This window comes from Pan troglodytes, chromosome 14 (assembly GCF_028858775.2).
Source record: "Pan troglodytes isolate AG18354 chromosome 14, NHGRI_mPanTro3-v2.0_pri, whole genome shotgun sequence".
In the NCBI taxonomy this organism is placed as follows: domain Eukaryota; kingdom Metazoa; phylum Chordata; class Mammalia; order Primates; family Hominidae; genus Pan; species Pan troglodytes.
Window position 1 is genome coordinate 116421459 of NC_072412.2, and position 21804 is coordinate 116443262.

The 21804-nt window shown below is 45.7% G+C and overlaps 1 protein-coding gene across 1 annotated transcript; it reads left to right on the top strand.

The window, feature by feature from the left end:
- The first annotated feature begins 1473 nt into the window (after positions 1–1473).
- On the top strand, positions 1474–21691 carry LOC112205218 (uncharacterized). Its single transcript, XM_024348348.3, has 2 exons — positions 1474–15285; positions 20302–21691. Exons 1-2 carry the CDS (start codon positions 14367–14369, stop codon positions 20559–20561), a joined length of 1179 nt encoding a protein of 392 aa, XP_024204116.3. The 5' UTR covers positions 1474–14366; the 3' UTR covers positions 20562–21691.
- The last annotated feature ends 113 nt before the right edge of the window (positions 21692–21804 follow it).

The following is a 21804-nucleotide window of genomic DNA, read 5'->3' on the forward strand; positions in this document are numbered from 1 at the left end:
CAAACTGCTGGCACTGAACTTGGAGTAGGAAGGTGCGGCTAACAGCTCTGGCCATCCTGGGAACTGTGGTTGGCGTGCCCTGGTGGAGTCTGGGTTCTCAGGCCTGTGGGTATCACCAAGTCCACCTCTCACTTCCCTGGGAACACTCTGCACCCACCAAAGTGCAGTGGACAAGTCAGCCCTGGCACGGGAAGAAGGCGGGAAGGAGGAAGCAAGTGCAGGAGCTGGTGGGGCAGAGTAAAGAGCCACAGACCTGGGTAAAGTCAGAATCCATCACGCACTAGCTGCACGGCCTGGCAACGAGAAATAACCAGTGTCCACCTGGGGGGCTGTTATAAAGATTAGAGCCCTCGGTGCGGTTTCCGGTGCATAGAGACACTCAGTAAGTGACAGCTGGTAGCATTTTTCTAGGCAGCTCTGGCAGGGGTCACCTGGAGGTCTATTGGGCAGGTTCCCTAGCCTCACAAGTCCCCTACACCACAGGCTGCCTGGAAGGTCCATAGAGAGGCCAGATGCAAAACGTTGCGTAGGAAGAATGGATTCTTCTGGGAATCGCAATTGCGTTGCCTCAATCCCTGGGTGGATGGGTCATGGGCTGGGGAGATGCATGAGAGGAAACTCTTGGTCCTGGGCACGTCCTGGGTCTGGACCTGAGGCACACATGGGAAGGTCACAGAGCTGTGCGCTTAAGATTCGCGCACTTCCTCTACTGTGTGGTATGTGTGCTGGCCCTCCGTTTAGAAAAACTAACTTAGCGCACTTTTCTCTCCCTGTTGGATGGACAAAGACCTCTTTCAGCTTGGGCACCGAGGAAGGGAAGCGTAGCGTCAGAACAGAGAGTGGATCACACTGTCGGGCTCAGCACGAAAGACTGACAGTCTGGGCACAGCACCCGGTCCTCCCTCCCAGCGCTGACTGCAATCCCGGCCAGGGCTGAGGAAACCGCAGGACCATGCGTGGATGGAAGGGTAGAAGCCTTCCTGTTTCCTGGTAGGTCAGGAGAAAGGGCAAGTTAGGAAAAAGGGCTGAGCTTCCAGTGTATGAGGCGCCACGCTGGGTTTTCCAGTAAAAGGAAACCCAGTTGCTCAGCTCAGACTTTGAAAAATATTATTTGGTCCCTGAGTAGAAACAGATGTTGTTTCCTGTTACAGAAATGAGCTGTAGCTCTTCCACACACACACTGGCAGCCCACGCATTTCGTTCTCCCTCCAGGATCCGATCCATGAGGCAAAAGCAAATGGAAAGAATTCCAACTTCATCTTCTCTGTCATTCGTCTTGTGAGAAGTGGGCAGAAAAGATGTTTTTCCTACTGGACTATATTTCATCATCGTTTCCCTTCCCTTCACCACAGCAGCTGGAAATGTAATGTCAGTGCCCTCCCAGACTCCTCTCCACCGAGCGTTCAGAGAGCGCAGCGGCTGTTCACGGAAGGACTTTCTTTTTCTTTTCTTTTCTTTTTCTTTTTTGATATGGAGTCTGGCTCTGTCACCCAGGCTGGAGTGCAGTGGCACGATCTCAGCTCACTGCAACCTCTGCCTCCCGGGTTCAAGTGATTCTCCTGCCTCAGCCTCCTGAGTAGCTGGGATCACAGGCGTGCGCCACCACACCCGGCTAATTTTTGTGTTTTGTTTTAGTAGAGACAAGGTTTCACCATATTGATCAGGCTGGTCTCAAACTTCTGACCTCGTGATCCACCCGCCTCAGCCTCCGAAAGTGCTGGGATTATAGGCTTAAGCCACCGCGCCCAACCTCATGGAAGGACTTTCTTTGTCATTAGGTGTGAGGGGATCAGGGCTGCTGGCTGATTGATTGACTGATTGTATCTCAGCTCCCACCCATCTAATTTGTCCAGTGTTGGAAAGTGGCATTTGCTTCTTTGCCCAGGCTAACAAGAGTTGCTGCTGGAAATACAGATGTGCAGATGCCAAGGCGATGCTTTCAGGCACCCGGGCGGCCCTCTGTGCAGTGGGCAGTGTCTGTCTGCAGTGCTTTGCTCACTCCTCGCCTCTCGGTCCCCTGCAATGGCAGCCCTCCTCCCACCTGCCAGGATGCCCCTCCCCTCTCCTTCAAGGTGTTCACGCACTCTCTCTCTCTCCCATTTTGTGGACATAGTTACACCTTCTAAAGGATTTTCACCCAGAATTGTATTTCTTTGACATTCTTATAAGCTGCCCCAGAAGACAACACAGGGCAAATAATAATGCTCTATCTGTTTTGACAGTTTGAGCTATTATTTGCCTTGATTTATGGGGAATTAGACCTGAGGTAATGGTTTTCTCAGATGTTGCTAAGCACAGCAGAGGGTGACAAGAGCATCCTAGGGTCTGTCTGGGTTCTCCAGCAGCTGGGAGAAGCAAAGTCGTGAAAAACCCTGCCCAGGGAGGCTGACAGGAGTGCCTCCGCCATGGCAGACTCCCCAGCCCGGGGCTTTTGGGTATATCCTGTGCACTAGCGCTTGGCAGTCACTAGCTCACCCCAGTGTTCGACTGAGGGGATGCTACTCTGAAGTCACCAGCTACAGAGGGCAATGCACGGGACAAGCTTTGCAGCTTCAGTTTCCAGCAGGATCTTCTGCAGCGATGGAGAGGTTCTGCATCTGCTCTGTGCAACATGGTGGTCCTCAGGTTGGGACTGTGCTGTTGGGCACTCAAGATGTGGCCTGTGCAGATGCAGAACTGAATGCTAATTGTATTTATTTTCAATTAACTTACAGTCACATTTAAATAGCCACATGTGTCTGATGGCTGCTTTATTGGACAGTACAGCTTTGGAGAATGGGAAGAAAATAATCTGAACTATTTACATTTATTTTCATCTAAGAAATGGAGAAATTAACTTTACCAATATATGTTGTTCAGAGCAACACTGGGACCCTTGCTGCATTTGTTTCTCAGTGGTCACTGCCATGTGGATGTGCAGGGGTCCTGGGGAAGGTCCCCAGCCAGAGAGGGGCAGTGGTGCCTTAGTGGCTTTTATCGGGATCTCATAAATAGCTGAGGTGTACTTGTTTTACTGGATTTACAAACTATCTGTTTTTAAAGAAAACTAATCCTTGCTAAGGGAGGCATTGACCTAAACAGAAACCTGCATACAATCAGCCTGACACTGTTTGTGAAGATGCAAACTTAAGCAAACAATGTTGGACGATAAAGATGGCCTTTCTACCCCTCCCACGAGCTGGTGTTGGCCACTCTACAGGTTTCAACAGTGACAATCTCATCACGTCTGACAAGAAGGCCGCACAGATCACAATGACCAAGACTATTTGAGGTCTGGATTTACATGCCCAGTCGCCAAGGGTGACCCACACCGTAATTATATGCTGTGTCTTGAAATATTAACTAAACCGTCTCAAATCAAGATAAACAAGACAGTCAAGTACTAGACACTTGGAGATTGAGATGAACTCTTATCATTTGTAAGATCCTCACTACAGTACATTATAAAAATTCAAGAAGCATGTGATAAATTTCCAGAAGCCTCTTTTGAGTTTTCTGACTTAGTAGCAATTTTAGTCAAACACTATTGAGGAAACACTTCCAGCTGTGGTTCAAATTGCTGATACAAAGAAAATAACACAGTGGCAAACCAAAATGTATTTCCTTGTCATAAAATACTGTCGGAACACATGTGGGAAACGTCACTGAAGACAGAAGGAAATAGGATAGAACAGGCTACATCGTGTGGGAGATTTGCCACACGCTTGGAGCAAAGTATAGATGTTCCCTTTTTAACTTCTTATTTTAAAAATAATTTCAGATTTACAGGAAAATTGCAGAAGGAGTACAGAGAGTTCCCACATACCCTTCAGCCAGTCCCCCTGATGTTAACACTTACATAACCACAGTACAGCAATTGAAACCAGGAAATTAACACTGACACCACACTATGAACAAATTTTCAAGCTTTATCTGAATTTCAACAGGTTCCCACTCAAGTCCTTTTCCAGTCGGACCCCATTCTGGATCCCACATGGTGTTTGGTTGTGGGTTTCCTCTGACTTCTCCAACTTGGACAGTTCTTCAGGTTCTCCTGGTCCTTCGTGGTGTTGGCACTTCTAAAGAGCACTGAGCAGGTGTTTTTAGGATGTCTCTCCCTTTGAGCTTGTCTGATTTCTTTCTCAGGGATAGACTGAGGTGGTGCAGGAACACCTGGGGGACATATTGGGTTATTCTCAGCTCCTCTCATGGAGGTGGCGGGTACATGAGGTTGATATGATCTCCTGGTGATGTTGAACTTGATCTCTGAGGTAAGGGCCTGTCTGGCAGATTTCTCCTATAAAGTTAATATTTTTCCTTTTGTAATTAATAAGTATCTTGTGGGGAAACACTTTGATACTGCAAATATCTTGTTTCTAATCAAGGCATATATATATATATATTTATCTCCAATGTGTCTTGACTCATGATATTTGCTGTATTCTGTTTAAAAAATAAAATTTTAAAAAGATATATCTGTCCCTGTGTATCCAAAGAAAGATGTGCCATAGAACATATGTTCTTACCAGTATTTATTACAATAAAAAATTTTTGATGGAAAAACTATTAGCCTTATGGACTGAAGTTAACAAAACAATGAATCTGGGGTGAGGTCACAGTTGCTGCAAGACACGTGAAACTCACCCGTTGTGTGCTGCATGAAGTTACAACAAGCAGAAGTCAGCCAGGTGCCACAGATCACCAATGTATTGATTTAAAGATAAAAAACAGACATTAAAATATAAAAGAATATTTATAATACTTTGTAATGAGGTGGAAATGACCATGAAAATATTTTGTACCACACAAAATTATTCTGGATAAATAGTAGCAGGGTAGTTAGAAAGGTGTTGAACTTAAAGATGAATTACACAGTTTTCTTTTACAAAAAACCCAGTTGTTCAAAATTTGTGACCTATCATTGGGAAAACAAATGTTTTTTAAAAGTATGTTTCTTGGCAAATGCAAAAAAAAAAAAAACCAGAATAAACACTGTTAATTTGTTCCTTCAAAATATGTGATTTAAAAAAATAATGAGTAAGAAAGTAACATCTTTTGGAATAAAAACTTGAGAGAACCACTTGAAAGCAGATGGGCTAAAATTTTTATTGGTGCTAAAAGTAATGGATGTCACCTGTGAAAATGTTCCTGTCTGCATACTTGAAAAAATAGCGATATCATTTTCTATCTTATCTAACAATCCTCCCAACAATGGTGAGTTTAAGTCCATTTGTTAAAAAACACAAGCATGCATTGCTTAATGATGGAAATACATTCTGGGAAATGTGTCCTTAGGTGATTTTGTCACTGTGCAAATGACAGAGCACACTTACACAAACCTAGTGATACAGCTTACTGCACACCTAGTATGCCTATGGCTCCTAGGCCACGAACCTGAACAGGTGTGCAGTAGGCTATGTATCACTGCACTATGTATGTACCATACATAGTATGGATGGTACAGCCTGTGGCTCCGAGGCTACAAACCTGTTTAGCATGTGACTGTATTGAATGCTGTAGACAACTGTAACACAATGGTAAGTGTGTATCTAGGCACACCTAAACATAGAAAAAGGAACAGGAAAAATACAGTATAATAATCTTATGGGACCACTGTGGTATATGTGGTCTGTTGTTGACCAGAACATCATTAGGTGGTACATGACCGTATTAAAATGTAAACCTTCTGATTAGTTTGCCAGAACAGCTAATTGATATCAGGGAAGATATTACCAGCTGAGTTTCAACAAAAAATGTTTACATAATTGGAAGATGAAATTGAAACATGAGTAACACGATTCAATAAGTCAATTATTCATTACTATCTGGATCTGTGCTTCTTTGAGAAGTACTTTAGATCAGTTTGACAGCCATTAAAATCAAGTACTGAAATTAACTGAACTGAGAGTCAGACCTTCAGATGCTGTATCAGAAAATGTTAAAGTAAGATTCTCAAAAATAGTGAGGTGTGTTCAATCGCACTGCTCTCCACTAAAAATATCATGAAGAACAGTAATATTTTAGTGAACATAAAAGGTTTTAATATGACAAATAATATAAAATTATTTTAGAGTACTATTAGTTTAATCTTTAAATCATACTTTAGACATCTTATTGTTTTATAATATACATAATATGCCAGCATGGTGGTGCGTATAGTTTATAGATACCTATGTATGCATTGGGTGGGTTCGCTCAAACATTTCACAGATAGGGGTGTAGGATTAAAAACATGTTATAAATGACTGCACTGAAGGTGGTAAACCAAATACTATCTGACTGTACTGCAGAGTGAATTTTTACATGCATGATCTCATTTAATTCTCACAACAATGAGATGCAGGTATTATTTTTCAGGCAATAGTTGTGCCTAGTTTTTAGTTCAGAAAACCCGAAATCTAGAGAAGTTAAAAAATGTATTTGTGTTTTCAAAGCAGTGAGGGATTCGCCGGGACTGGAAACCAAAGCTTTTGGCTCTTTTCATGTCATGGTTGTGACTAAGAATGGAGACCGTCCTCAGGGCTTCACGGTGTGTTCTAAAATGGACTTTCCACTCGACATGCAGCCTGAAATCGTAAAATCAGCAGTGACCCTTAAAGGAATACTTGCCAATGCGTCTTCACATGCTGGGTGTCCAACAGATAGAAGTTGGACCTGTAAATTTACATCGACAAATAGCACACAATCCTCCTCTGAGCCATTCCCTACAGTAGCAAGGCCGCTCTTCCTAGCATGTGAAGTAGTTTATTCCTCATGCAGGAGAGCATTATGAATCCTAATTACTGCTTCACATTTGTAAAGCACCTTCATATGGCTGGCTCATCTCATCACAGGTACTCTTAGATGGAACGTCGCTTACCCTCATTTTACAGAAAAGGAGACCCAGGCACAGAGAAGCTGACTGCTGCTGAGCTGGGCCAAGCCTAGAGCTCGCTGCTCCCATCTCAAATCTGCCCACTGGATGGTGTATCTCCTGACCCAAGGTGCGGCAGACACCCAGTTACTTCTGCACAGCCACTTCAGAGAATCTCCTTCTGGGTGTAGTAGATTTGCCTCTGGGAGCCATTTCTTAGAATGCAGTTACACTTTGGAAGAGATGGTGGCTATTATCTATTTATGCCAAAGTATTATTTAACCTATTAGGTTGCTTTCTAAACCATCAAATGAATAGAATTTTGTGCCAAAGAAAATGAGACAGGAGCCATGCCTATGATCTTGTGGGCAGAGAGGGAAAGTGGGTCAGGGCTCAGGGGCCTTGCAGGCATTTGGAGGGTGCAGCAGGGTTTAAAGTTCAAAAGTCACTCTTGGTATTTATACCAACCTAATGAAGGAGGAGAAGAGGTGATTCTTAGCCCCCATTTCACAGATAAATTAACTGAGGCTCAGAAGGGAACCTAATGTAACTTTCTTAAGGTCACACAACTCTTAAGAGGTCCCTACAAAACATTGAGTCTACTTTTTTTTCCTTTTTATCTTTTGGAAACAGGGTCTTGCTCTGTCACCCAGGCTGGAGTGCAGTGGTGTGATCAACAAGTCATTGGAGCCTTGACGTCCTGGGCTCAGGGCATCTTCCTGCTTCAGCCTCCTGGGTACCTGGGATCACAGGTGCCTGTCAACACACCCAGTTAATTTTTGTATTTTTTTTTTTTTTGTAGAGACAGGGTCTCAGTATGTTGCCCAGGTTGGTCTCAAACTCCTAGTCTCAAGTGATCCCCCAGCCTCAGCCTCCCAAAGTGCTGGGATTATAGGCATGAGCTACTGGGTCCAGCCATCAGTCTACTTTTTCATTTCTGTTGCTAATACTTCACTTGGGTGGCTCTTACTAGGGGTAGTTCTGCCTCCTTGGAGCTGTTTGGTGTCTGTGGGGACACTTTGGCCATCTTGATGATTGGCAGTGCTGCTGGTATCTAGGTAGGGTATCTGGTGGGCAGGGCTAGGAGTGATGGAGGTTTTAGAAAGTGCCAGGCATCCCCACACAGGAAGAATTGCTTTGCACCTGCCCCGCTTCCTAAAGGCCAGCTGGACATTCATGCGGAATGGCTTGACCTTGTGCTTGTGAGTTTTTGAGACTAGAATGTAAAGCTGCACCCAGGTTCAGCGACAGACAAAACAGCAGGGCGCTCAGAGCCCCCCTGTCCAAGGTGCACAACCGGGGTTCAGACCCTCCCTATGAAGTGGTGCCAGGGTCCAAACTTCCCCTGGGAAGTGGCTGGAGGTCCCTTTCCAAACTCTCAGTGGTGCCTTGGGACTGCCTCTGCTTTGGAAGTATTTGTTCTTTATCTCTCTGCTCATATGCAAAAGAACTTATTAAAAAGCTGTCATAGAGTCTTGGGAAGTTTTTGTGATTGGATGCACCTGAGCTCATATCTTGGTTCTCCTACTTTCTTGGGCAAGTCACTAAACTACTCTAGATCTTGGTTTCTTTATTTGTAAAATAGAGTAAAATGCCTTTTTCATTTGGCCATCCAGAAAGTTAAATGAGATCACATGTGTATTTAAAGCACATAGGCCTATTCCCATTTGATTCTTTCATTTCTTCTTCTCCCTTCTTTCTGATGAAGGAGGACTTTAGTTTGCTTCTGTAACTTAACCCATACTTAAACAGGAAGAGTATATTTAGCACTGAGAATATATTTTTTTTCTGCAGCTGTCCTAGATTAAAATAAACAAAAATAAATAAATGAATGCCTACCATTCTGAGCAGCTCAGGTGTATGTTTGAGACTGCTTTGAAACTCTAATACAAGCACAGGCATACCTGTCCTGGTGCTTTTGCACACAAGCCTCACACTGTCCAGGAGGACAGAGTGTGTTTGGCTCCCAAGTGCATGTGGAGCCCCCTCCAGATCTGGGGAGGCTGCCCCATATGGTGCTGGACAGTGGCTGCACCAGGACCTGGAGGGGAACCTGAGACCTAGGCCCAGGCAGGTGGGGGCTGTGAACATGTGGCTGTGAGAGGCCATTGTCCACACACAGACAGCCCAAGTTGTTCAACTCCATTTGCCAACCCATGCCCTGCCCCTGGCTTGACTGGTCCGCCTCCTCTTCTGCTACTAAAGTCTCTCCTGAAGCTGAGAATCAGCCAATGAGGATGACAGTGCCAGGGAGAGAGGATCCTGTGTTGGTCAAGGATGTGCGAGTAGCTGTTACCTCCATTGGCAGTTTTGTCACTAAAAGACCTCATTCACTTGAGCATTTGAGGATGATCAAATAGAATCACTAATTTTGGTTATTTCCAGTTTGGTCTGCATTAGACCATGACCAAGGAAAGCTGTGCCAATGACAAGCCATATGCTTAAGTTTTCACCACATAAAAAGTTACTTTTAGGCAGAAGTCATGATACACTTTCCAAGAAATGGTTGTGGAATATTGTCCAAGCTGCGGGGGATTCGTTAAGTGGACATTGGAGAGCAGTGGTGCCTGGTGGCTTGGCACAGGTTCAGATGGAGAGACAAAAAAAAAAAAAAAAAAAAAATGCCATAAAATAAGCGAAGCATTGGTAGAGCCCAGAAAAAGTACCTGATTTTCCAGTTGGAAGTAACCCAAAAACGTGGTCAAGAATTTATATTGATTTTTCAAGACCTTTCTAGGGAAAGAACTTGAGGATCCTGGTAAGCTTTTCCAAAATGACTCAGAGTATCCATTTCTGTTTCTTCTCAAACCTTGCTATAATCACTGCAGGTCTGAAGAAACTCCACAAAACCTAAGCAGCCTCAATAAGAAGAAATCTAGACACACCATGGTCAAACTGCAAAAACCAAATCTTATGATACAGTGGGCAGTGGGCTATGTGTGCCAGAGAGGGCTTGATCTCAGGGGGTCCCTGGGGGTCTCCTGGTTTGTGTGGTATGTTGTTCTCAGAATATGACTGCCAGTAAAGTGCTGTATTGTCCAAGATGTAATCATTCCTTGTTTATTCGTTCCTGCCACCCTACACAGAAGGCATCAGAGTCCTAGAACGGCAGCTTGTTTTAAGTAGAATTTCATGCAATTGAGAGAATTTAATAAGGTGGGTAGAATCTCATGTATTATATGTGTAATTAATAGGCAAAAATTAACAACCATTTATGCCAACTACAAACAGAAGATCTGATGGAATAAAGGACAACTTTTATAATAACAACAACTACTCGGAATACTGCAGGATATTACTACTACTTCAAAGTACTTCAAGATAAAGAAGAGGATAAAACAAGTGGAAAACCATAGTATGTTCACGGGTAGGAATCTACCTCATCATAGAGAAATCACTTCTCTGTAGTTTATTTATAAGTTAAGCTTGATCCCATTTAAAATATGAGAAGTGTTGAGGATTTTTTAAAATGAGAAAAACCAATTATAAACTTTATAAGACACATACATATGAGATTTACATGAACTGTCTCTGGAAAGATGCAGGAGAAATGGAGTCCATTGGCTGCTCCCTGGGAAGGAAATAGGATGACTGGGGGAATGACTGGGAGATTTATTTCATTGGCTCTCATTTTGATTTATTTTTATTTTGAACTATGTGAATATATAATTTTTGAAAATAGAAAATTATTTAAAATAGTAGTATAGATATTAAGCAATCAAGAAAACCCAGGAAAATACTGAAAAATAAAACAATAAAGTTTCCCATGTATTAAAACATATTATAATGTGGCATTAGTTCATGAATAGAGGGATGGAACTACCTAGGAAGTCCAGAAAATAGATGCCATATTATTACGTAATAAAGTGGCATTTGAAATCAGTGGGAGAAGTGTATTATCATCTGAAAGAGAAAGCTGGATTCCAACCACTCACATTTACAAAGTAAATTTCGTATGGATGGAAAATTTACACATGAAAAAAATGAAACCTTAAAAGTAACAGAAAAAACTGGGAGAATTATTAAATAATCTCTGATTCAGAAAGGACCTTTTTAATTCTGACACAAAATCTTTAAGCCAGAAAAGAAAAGATTGAGAAATTTGATCAACTCCCCACCCCTCAAACTAAGATATTCCTGAATGGCAAACATCACCAGAAACAAAATTAAATGATAATAAATTAGGAAAAATTCATGTACTTCACATCAAAGGAAAACGGCCAAAACAGTTAATTGTGTTGTGTGTTTTAAATATTGATTCCTAAAAATCAATATTTAAAAAGGACAGTAACTTAATTTAAAAAGTACCTGAAAACTGTACACACATACATAACCAGTTCCTTGGTGCTCAAACTCCTTACAATAAGAACGCAAACTAAAACACTGAAATACAATTTTGTTTGCTTATCAGATTGGCAAGGAATAGTACAAATAAAGTTTGTTCCCACACTGTATTTGTAAAGATGGTTGGGGCGGGGGGGGGGTGGGGGGAAATGCGCAGTTTATCTTTGCTGCTGGAACTGTAAACAGGTAAAATTTCCATGGAAGGTTCTTTGACGACAGCTAACAAAATTTAATACGCATGACGTCTTCAACCCAGCAATTCTAGGTGTTTAGCCTATGGATCTACCCCAAGGGTGCAGAACGACTCCTGCACAAGTGCACTGAGCACAGTGGTATTTGTCAAAGCAAGATAACGGAAATAATTTAATGTCTGTTAGTGGGGATGGTTCAACAAATATTTGTACTGCCATACAATAAAATGCTATGAAGCCATTTCAAAGAGTGAGGATGCGCTATATGTGCTGAAATGAAACAATTTCCAATATAGAAAGTTAAAAAAACTAATGTGAAGAAGTAAAAAGAAAAAAAAGAACAACAAACAAAAACAATGTGAGGTATGTTTAGGATACTGTCACTCATATAATATATTGTATATGTGTATACACATATGTATGTGTATATATGACATATATTTATGCAGATAATGCATTATATAATACTTGCATTGCCAAGAAACTGGTAAGCGTGCTCATCTCTGAATGGTAGAAGTAAGTGCTGGAGGAATAGGGGGGCATGCCAGTGCATGTTATATATTCAAGAAATGAAAAAAATAAATAAAATAGTAAAATAAAACAATTAAAACCTTTAAATTTATCCTTTCTACAGCTTTTACTAAGCATCTTCATTGCTGGCCCTGTGTTAGATGACAGCATAAACCAGCAAGACAGACCAGGCTGAAGCAAAATTAAGACTGAGAGACGAAACCAAGGTTGAGCCCAGGTTAGGAAAGTTTAACCTCCCAGCTGGGTGCTCCAGCCCCAATAGCGTCGCGATGCTGGGGACGAGGTCTAGGAGAAGGGAAATGGGGGGCACTTAGAGCCCCAAATCCATGAACCACGCTGGTCTGTTTTAGGAAAGCAACATCTTGAGGCTTCATGGTGTTCTGTGCTCCCTGCTGGGAAGCGCTGGGCTGGCTGGAGGTTTTCATCTCGGGACTGGGGGTGCATCCCCACACTGCCTGGCTGAATATGTTGGTGCTTTCCCAATGTCCTTGACGTCTGGTGTTTGTCTGGTGCAATACGTCAGTGGGGAGACGGTCGTGCTAACAGCGTATTCGGCTCAGCAAAAGCTTTCATTGCATGCATCCATGGCCTCTTTGCAAAGATGGGAACAGCACATCTCAATAACACACAATTTCATCGGGCTCTGATGATTCAGAAGGCGCCCCGGTGCCTCAGGCTCATCATTAGAAGCCAATGATGGCTCTGTAGATGTGGTAGTAAAGTCCAGGTAGCCGAAAGATTGAGTAAGGAAGCATTTGCTGGGAAATGGGGGTCTCTTGCCGCAGTGCTTCCCAGACACCTCAGGAAGTGACCTTCTGCCTGGGGCCTCTCTCCGCTGACAATAATGTCGCACACTTCCTTGTCTCAAAGTTGAACACTGCCAAAATGATCCACATCCAAGGTAAGCTGGCTTCAGCTTGTTAATTTAGTCCTGCTCTCAAAGAAAAGGAAGAGGTCCTCACCCTGGCTGACACCTCTGGCCGCAGTGGCCCTGGTCCCCAGGGTGACAAGGGCCACACTCCTTAAAGAGCCTGAAATTCCCAGGAAGCTCTCCTTTTAAATCCAGTTAGGGAATATTATTTATAACACATGCCTCACAGATATTAATTCATTAAGAGAAATAACGGATGCGGAAGTGCTGAGGACTGAGAGTAACCTACTAACACGGCCCCATCCTCAAGGGGCTTTCCCCATTTAGCCGGGGCTGGAGAACTGTGTAGGATGTTTACTTAGTGCTTTGAAAAAACTCACTGCATCCCCTCAACAATCCTTTCATGTGGCTGTTATAATTTTCTCCATGGTTGCAGATGAAAAAACAAATCATTCGGGAAGGTTGAGCCATTATCCATGGCCACAGAGCTCCAAAGCGGTGGAACTCGGAATTGAAGCCCAGGTGGGTTGAAGCCAGGGCCGCAAACGTGCTCCCTGCCGCCCCACTGCCTGGCCGACACACTCGCGGGTGCCGGGGCCACTGCACGCATGACAGTGCCAGGAGCGTGCACTTACTCCCCGAGCCCTTCCCTCCACGGCCAGGCCCGCAGTGTGAGTGCCGGGGCCTTCGGCGAAGCACAGGGAAGCCCAGCGCCCTCGCCCTGGTCCTTTGACACAGGACGAGACCTCCTCTGGGCAGAGGCCCCTGGATTCTGGGGCTTTCTGCCAGGCAGGGGCTGGGGCAGGCCCCGCACGCCAGCACCTGCCCCCGCACACAGGCATCTGCGACCCCGGGACTTAGCCCCGCTGGCCCGCGGCAGTCTCCATTCCTAAGCACCCAGAGCTGCCTCTGCGCTCTCCTGTGCCCGCGTCTCCTCTGTTCTGTTTCGTTCCACTCTGCTTCGTGCTTGTCTCAGTTACATTTCCGTAAGGGTTCGGGTCCTCAGCTTACTAAGGGGCCTCTGAGAGGCCAGCTGGCCACCGGGACTGTCTTTCCTGCGGTGGAACTTTCCAGATTATCTTCCTTTCCCCCATCTCGCCGTCTGCCTCCTGCCGTCTTCTCGGTGTTTAGCTCAGGCAGGGTCCCTCCTGCAGAAACCGCCCCTGCCCGCAGCGCGCGCGCTTGCTGCCTCCTGCCCGGCTAAGGGCGGGCGGTTTCAGACAGATCCACTGGAGGGCAGATGTCCAGAGCCGGGAGCCAAAGGGGGCTGTGGCAGAAGGGGAGGCGGCCTTCGGGCTCCGGCGAGAGAGGCTGACTCCCCCAGGAGGACCGGGCTGCCCGGGGGAGGCGAATGCAGGGGCCCTGAGGCACTGACAGGAAGAGCCCCTGACTGCGGGGGGAGCTGAGGAGCGGGAGGGAGCTCCAGGGGCAGGGGGCAGAGACTCGCCTCACAGCGCGCCCCTCACGACGTCCCCGTCACGACGCCCTCCACACGACGCGCCTCCTCACAACGCGCTCCCCTCACGACGCCCCCGTTACCACGCGCCCTCCTCACGACCTCCCCCTCACGACGCCTTCCTCACGACGTGCCCTCCTCATGACATCCCCGTCACGACGACCCCGTCACGATGCACCTCCTTCAGGAAGTCCCCCTCACAACGTACCCCCCTCAAGACGCGCCCCCCTCACGATGCGCCCCTCACAATGCGCCCCCCTCACGACCTCCCCCTCACGACGCCTTCCTCACGACGTGCCCTCTTTACAACGTCCCCCTCACGATGCGCCCCCCTCACGACACGTGCCCTCACGAAGCCCCCGCGCACCCCTCCCACCGTCCCCCTCACTACGCACCCCCCCTTACGACGTCCCCCTCACAACGTGCCCTCCTCGCGACATCCCCCTCACGACGCCCCCGTCACGACGCGCCCCCTTCGTTACGTCCCCCTCACGACCTCACCCTCACGACGTGCCCTCCTCACGACATCCCCCTCACGACGCCCCCGTCACGATGCATCTCCTTCAGGAAGTCCCCCTCACGACGCTCCCCCCTCACAAAGTCCCCCTCATGACGCCTTCCTCACTACGTGCCCTCCTCACGTCGCGCCCCCCTCACGACACATCCCCCTCAAGACGCGCCCCCCTCACGACGCGTCCCCCTCACGATGCGCCCCTCACAATGCGCCCCCCTCATGGCGCCCCGCTCACAAGGCGCCCCCCTCACGACGTCCCTCTCATGACCCCCCCTCACCACGCCTCCACTGACAACGTGCTTCTCACGACGCCCCCCTCACGACGCCCCCCTCACGACGTCCCCGTCACCACGCTCCCCCCTCACGATGTCCCCCTCAGGACACCCCTCTCACGACGTCCCCCTCACACTACCGCCCCTCTTGGCAGCTTGACCTTCAACCCTCCAGGGTTTCTTTTTGACCTTTGCTTTCCTTCCAAACTTTCCTGCCTCTGGAATAGAAGCGTCACAGAACAGAAAAAGACTTTAGGGATGGGCTGTTTTGCAGGTGAGGAAACAGGCTCCGAGAAATCAACCGGGGAACTGCCCAAGGTGACACGGATTGGCAAACCCAGGCCTCAGACACGGATCTTCTTCCTTAGGTTCTTTCAGCAGCCGGCCGTCTTCCCACTCCGACAGGCACAACTGCATGGGGGCCGCATCCCTTTCCAGCAGCTGTGTTCGGAGCTGAGCAGCTTGGAGCCACACACACGCGTTATCTCAGGGTTTCGGGACACGCGTGCTGGGTGCGCTGCCCGGGCTCTCACTAGGCGGGATCAAGGGTTGGCTGGGCTGTATTCTTATGCGGAGGATCCGAGGATGGGCTGGAAAAGAATCCACCTCTTTGGAAGTTCCCACAGGCTGTTGGCCGAGTTCACTTTCTCTCTGAGGGCCCCAGGTCCAGGTCCGTGGCTGCCCTCAGTTTCTCTCCACACGGAAGTTTCCAGTGCGGCCACTTACGTCATCAGCCAGCAGGGAGGCTCTAGAGCAAGTCAGCTGTGGGTGGAGGCCAGGGAATGTACCTGGATCATGGGAGAGACGTGCTATCCCTCTACCGTATTCTGTGGGTCAGAAGCAAGTCACAGATCCCCCCACATCAAGGAGAGAGGATTCCAGCAAGATATGAACACACTAGGAGGAGGGGACCCTGGTGCCACCTTAGTGTCTGTCCAGCAGAGGGACCAATTCCCAAATGAATGCATGCACAGCCGCACACACTAATCCCAAACAACAGCAACACAGGCATGTGGTCAACAGTGTTTTTATTTTATTTTATTTTATTATTTTATTTTATTTATTAAGTGCTAGGCACTGGAAACATAGCAGTGAAGAAAAAGAAAAATCCCCGTCCTCATGAAGCTTAGATGACGTTGGCGCACACTAAATCCACCAACAGCGGTCACAGCTGTAGCGTCTACATGGTTGCGATGCTTAATTTTATGTATCCATGTGGCTGGGCCCAGACGTGAAGTCAAACCTCATTCTGCATGTCCCTGTGAGGATGTTTTTGGATGAGATGAACATTTAAACCCGTGCACTTTGAGTAAAGCAGATGGCCCTTGCTAGTAGGTGGGCCTCCCCGGGTCAGCTGAAGACCTGAATGGAGCAGAGACTGACCTCCCTGAGCAAGCAGGGGCTGCAGACACGGTCTTCCTGGGGTCTCCAGCCTGCTGGCCCACCCTGCAGATTTCAAACTTACCAGCCTCCATAGTCACCTGAGCCAATTCCTTAAAAGTAATCTCTCTATATATACATATACACATATCCTGTTGGTTCTGGTTTTTTGTTTGTGTTTCCTTCTAGAGAACCTGCTATTACAGTGGCGTATATGCATTCCATTCCGTGATGGGTAATATAGTAAGAGACAGCTTTTATTAGTTTTCCTTCCAAATATTCAATGTGTTAATATGCTCAAAACCCTTAATTCAATTCTCTGAATCCTTCTAATTGGGGATGGGGTAATGTTTGCAGAAGAAAGTCCACCTAGAGCATCGTTTTGTGGAGGGCTTTGTGTCTGAGAAGGGGCTTCCTTGCCGCAGCATCTGCCCTCCTGCTGCTCACATCTGAAGCTTTCTTTTCTGTCAGCTGCTCCTAGGTATCTGATCTTTCCGGCCTCTGCGGTTTTTTTTTTTTTTTTAATTTTTCCCTCTTTTTCCCAGCCTCAAACCTATCATCTCCATCTTTCCTTCTTTAACCACTGAGCCAGGTGCTCTAAGGCTTTGGGCTCCTTGGTACTTTACGATTCACCCCCGCCCTGGGGCTGGACAGCCTTGGAGAATTTCCAGAAGGGAAAGTCTTCTGGTAACCAGATAATTCTTTCAGAAGTAGGTGTGTTTTTGCAACATTAGTCAATATCTCACGTCCTGCAAGGGACTTTCCATCGATTCCTTTTGAGAGGCCTGTAGGGTAGGTTACGGTTAAGAAGGCTTTTCAGAACAGTGTGAAGGAAGGGAGGGCAAGTGCATTTCATGGCCTCGTAACCCTTCTGTGTCCTTGTTGGTGAAAAGAGAGGGTGGAGCTTTATTCCTGAGCGCCAGGTGCCTTTCCCTGTGGTCACAAACGTGTAAATGGATAAATTTCTATTTGCTTAAGGAACAAATATTGCTCTGGGAAGTGACTAAATAGCATCCCAGAAGCAGCGGTCATGGGGCCTTTGGACCAGCTGGGTATCTTCTAATCAAGGCAGGAAGGGGAATGATGCAAAAACAAGATGGGTCTATGCTGGAACATTTTCACCGTCAAATTCACCAAAAATGTGTGGCAGGCTCACTCCTCAAGCCACAAAGCTCTGATTCACAGACACTCCTGGTACACGAACAGCAGGGGCCCCATCATCTGCCATTCACTCTGATGTTGACTTTGAAACCAGTCTGTGTGTCCACTTCCAGCTTGAAAGGCCTTGATCAATTTACCCAACCTCCCTGCCACCTCAGTTCTCTCATCTGCAGAATGGAAATGTTGCAGCAGCTCCTTCCAACAACCCCTTGGAAAGGCAGGGAGGAAGGCCAGTTGTTACCTGCGACAACTGTTCCCACTGTGATGTTCCCACTGTGATGTTTGCCTTGACAGGGTGGTATTGCCACATTTCAGGGTCTGGCTTCAATTTTGTAGGCCCAGAAAGTCAGTAGATAATATAGAATAATTGATCAAGCACCTAAGAATGGCTGCTAAACGAACTCACAAGAATCTGAAGTGAGTATTAATTTACAGCAAAAACTATAACCAACTGGACAGGACAGAAGCGGCCGGGGCTCCCCTGCTCCTTCTTTAAAGGCAAAGCTATACACAGGGCCAAATGATCATTGCCGTGGGATTGGAGTTTGCTTGCTGGGTGTGAGTTGGGTGGAGGTGGGGCTGAGGCTGGACAACACTGATGGCAGTGGTCCCTCTACGAGAACCGAGGCTTCTGTGGCACTGTGAGGAGGCCCTTACAGGCTTGGCAGGTCCCATGAGAATCCCTGCCAGTGGCCTGGCTGGCAGCTCCCCCTCTTGCTGCTTCCCACAACCACATGCCCCAAAGTCCACAGTCATTACTAAGGTGTAGCAAGGCAAATAAGACCATAGGCTTGGAAAAGATAAAAATAGCAACCAGTGACACCAGACCCAAAAGCCCTCAAGGATACCAATTAATCCCCTTAAAAGTAGTCTTCATCAGCCTCTTCTTCCTCTTCTTGTACAGCAAATGTTTCCTCAAGGATCAACACTAAAGAAAAATAATACATAATTCTTACTAAATGTTTTATTATTGTTCCCCTTATGTTGTGAAATAGATTATACATATAAAAGAGTACATAAAATTTGCATATCTGTTTAAGGAAAAAGAATAAGGACAAACACCTGCATATGCACCCCCGGGTGACATGCCCCTACCTGTGGGCACCCTGACCTGCCCCTGCACAGGAGGCACCACCTGCAGGGTATGCAACCATTCCTGTGCTTTTCCTGTGCGTTTTCCACTATGTCTGTCTCAGTGGAGAAACGTCCTGCTCGGTTTTGTTGTTTGTGAACCTTACACAAATGGAATCTTACATTATGTAGTCTTCTGTGACTTCTCTTTGCTCAAGATACATCATGTGAATTCAAGTGGCTTTGTTTCATTCTGTGTCACTGCTATAGAGCGTTCTAACACAGAACAGACCACAGTCTATTTATTCAGCTTACTACTGATGGAGATGTTTGTGTTGCTTACATATTTTTACTATTACAAACAATGCTGGTGTGAACATTCTTCTAAACATCCCTATTACTTAAGGGCCAGAATTTTTCCAGGCATACAACAAAGAAGGGCTATTATGGGCCATGGAACGGACATGCTCACATCTACCAGATGACACCCAGTTCTTTCCAAAGTGGTCACCCGAGTTTCCATCTTCCCCAGAATTGAAAACGAGTCCCTTTTTTGCTACATTCACATTTCTGCCAGCATTCGCTGTCGCCTGATTTTTAAGTATAAAATGGTAGCTTATTGTTTCCTTTTCTGTGAATTGTCTGGTGGGGATTTTTGAGCACTTTTCTATTAGATTGTTTGTCTTTTACCTTGTTGACTGATATGAATTCTCCACATCCGCTGGATATGAATGTTTTGTCAGGTACATGCCCAGGCATTCTTTTCTACTTCCTGGCTTGTCTTTTTAATCTCTTGGTGGGATGGTGTCCTTTGATGAGTAGAAGTTCTCAAGTTTAACATAGTTTAGCTTATTAGTTATTTTCATGATTGTGTGTATGTATGAGCGTATTAAGAGCCCTCCCTACTCTGAGGTTTAGGAGATAACCTCTACTTCATCACGTAAGAGGTTCATAATGGCTTTTTTTTCACATCGAAGTCTTTAATCCATGTGGAATTGATTTTTTAAAATATAATGTGAAGTAGGGATCGAATCTCATTTTCCTTTGTTTAGTGCATTGCCTCAGTACTGCTTATTGAGTAGTGCTTATTTGCTGTTTACACACTTATGCATATGCTATTATTAAACACGGCAGACCTGCTTTAACAGAGGTCTGTTTTCTGGGTGAGAGTGGGCTTGGCCTGCTCTGCAGCACTACCCGTGTGTTCATGATCTTGCCAAGCTGCTTGTTCTAAAGACTTCGCTTTTGGAGTTGTCTTGAGCTTTGAGAGGGCACAGCCCCAACCATGTCCTTCCTGAAGAACAAGGGTCCTGGCTGTACCCGGTCCTTCATTTATTTCCATATAAATTTCAAAATCAGCTTTTCAAGGTCCATAAGAAAAGAAACCTGTGATTTAGATGAAATTGTATTGACTCTACAGGAGGTGTTTTTACTTTGTTATTGTTGTTTCCTTAAAGTAATCTTACTCAAAAAGAAATGTAAGCTCTGCATAGAAAACAGTGAAACACGGTGAAATAAAGGAAAAAAGAAGCAGTTACTACATCACCTCGACTGCCACCACCAGACAACACTGCTAGCATTTAATGTCTTTTATCTTTAATATATATTTTATTATATATAAAATATCTAATAAATATATGCATACATAGTGTACATTTGCATACCCATGTATTTACAGATGCCACACACCACGTGTTCCCAGCTCTAAGAGGCCTGTTTGTCCCCATTTTGCCACCTCTGGATTCAGGACACGCCTGGCTGCATTGTCTCCTTGTCTGCATAAAAACTTGTGGGACAGAAGCCGCTGGCAGATGTTGGTGGGGACCCTCACAACGCCCCCAATTCAGGCCCCTGAGGCCACAGGAAAGGATGTGGCACAAGGAGGCCAACCGTGCGGTCCTGCTTGGAGCGGTGACTGGGAAGACAGACGTACCCTGAAGAAGCACAGAGGAATCGAGACCAATTGTTTTTGCCTTATTTTCCTAGTTAAGTATACAAAGGAGTGATATTAATAAAAACCTATGTCTAAATAAGTAAAAACTACTCTTTTGACAGGTACGAAATGAAAACTCTGTGTTGAGAGCAGCTTTCTAGTTTGGGGGACAATCTTGATCTCTCTTAGCTGAATGGGAGTCTTTGATTCTATGAAGGGCCAGACGCATTGCTGGTGGGTGGGTTGGCACAGTCCACTGCAAGCCTTCATCAATGGCACTGGTGCCGCCGCTGCCGCAGGGAGGAGAGGGCTGCTCTGCGGATTGACCGGTTGGAGGCAGGTGCAGGTTCCAGAGACCCCCATGCTCCCCAGTGCTTGGGAGGCGCTGTGGTTTGACTTGAATGCTGCTGTGGAGTTATTGGTGGCTCCCCCAAGCATAGTTCCCAAATGAACTGAGGTTTGATGTTGTTTTAGGTACCATACGTGTTATTTTCTCAAAAATATGTCCTGGAACGTCCCTGCCTCCGATAGCTTTCTTTGGGGACATGAGTTCCCTGGTATGTGGGTGGCAACACTGCCCCCTGCTGGTGTTGGGCAGCATCATCAGGCACCCGGGCAAAGGCTCCAGCCTCAGCCTCGGCCGTAGGTCACAGCCGATTGGACACAGAACCTGAGATTTTCCTACAAAGTTTAAGATTTGAACTGAACACCATCCAGAGGTGTGATCCTAAAGCAATGGCGACATTGCTACTAGGTTCAACAGAACTTACTTTTTCCCTACTGCTCACCAGGTATTAAATATTTAGTGACATTTCTGTTACCTGGCATTGTAATTATTTCAAATGAATTCTTGTGTTCTATATTGTTTCGTTTTTATTGGACTATGTTTTTCTTTACACGTATTGTGGATACCTTTGTAAAGACTCATCCAAATTTATTTTTTTGCTCCATATTTTGTACGAATTTTTAGTAATGCATTTGCCTTGTCAGTATGAATCTTATATAAATTTATTCTAATTCATTTCATATTGTGGCTTGCTTTCTATTTACTGGCATTTCCTGAAATACAATGTCTATATTTGCTTTTATATGATATGTGAAGTACTTGTAAATTTACAAGTAAATTTATTGTGTTTACTTGCAGTCTATATACTTGTGTATTTACAAACGCAACATATTTCTTGTTAGCTACATGGCTTTCTATTTTTCTTTTTTGGGTTTAGTAGAAAATCACCACATATCTAAAAC

What these genes read in the sequence shown, in the direction of transcription:
- LOC112205218 (XM_024348348.3), top strand. Translation starts at nt 14,367, where the DNA reads ATGACATCCCCGTCACGACGACCCCGTCACGATGCACCTCCTTCAGGA. An exon ending in AGGGATGGGCTGTTTTGCAG is followed by an intron (nt 15,286 to 20,301) that starts GTGAGGAAACAG and finishes ATGTATTTACAG; the next exon opens with ATGCCACACACCACGTGTTC.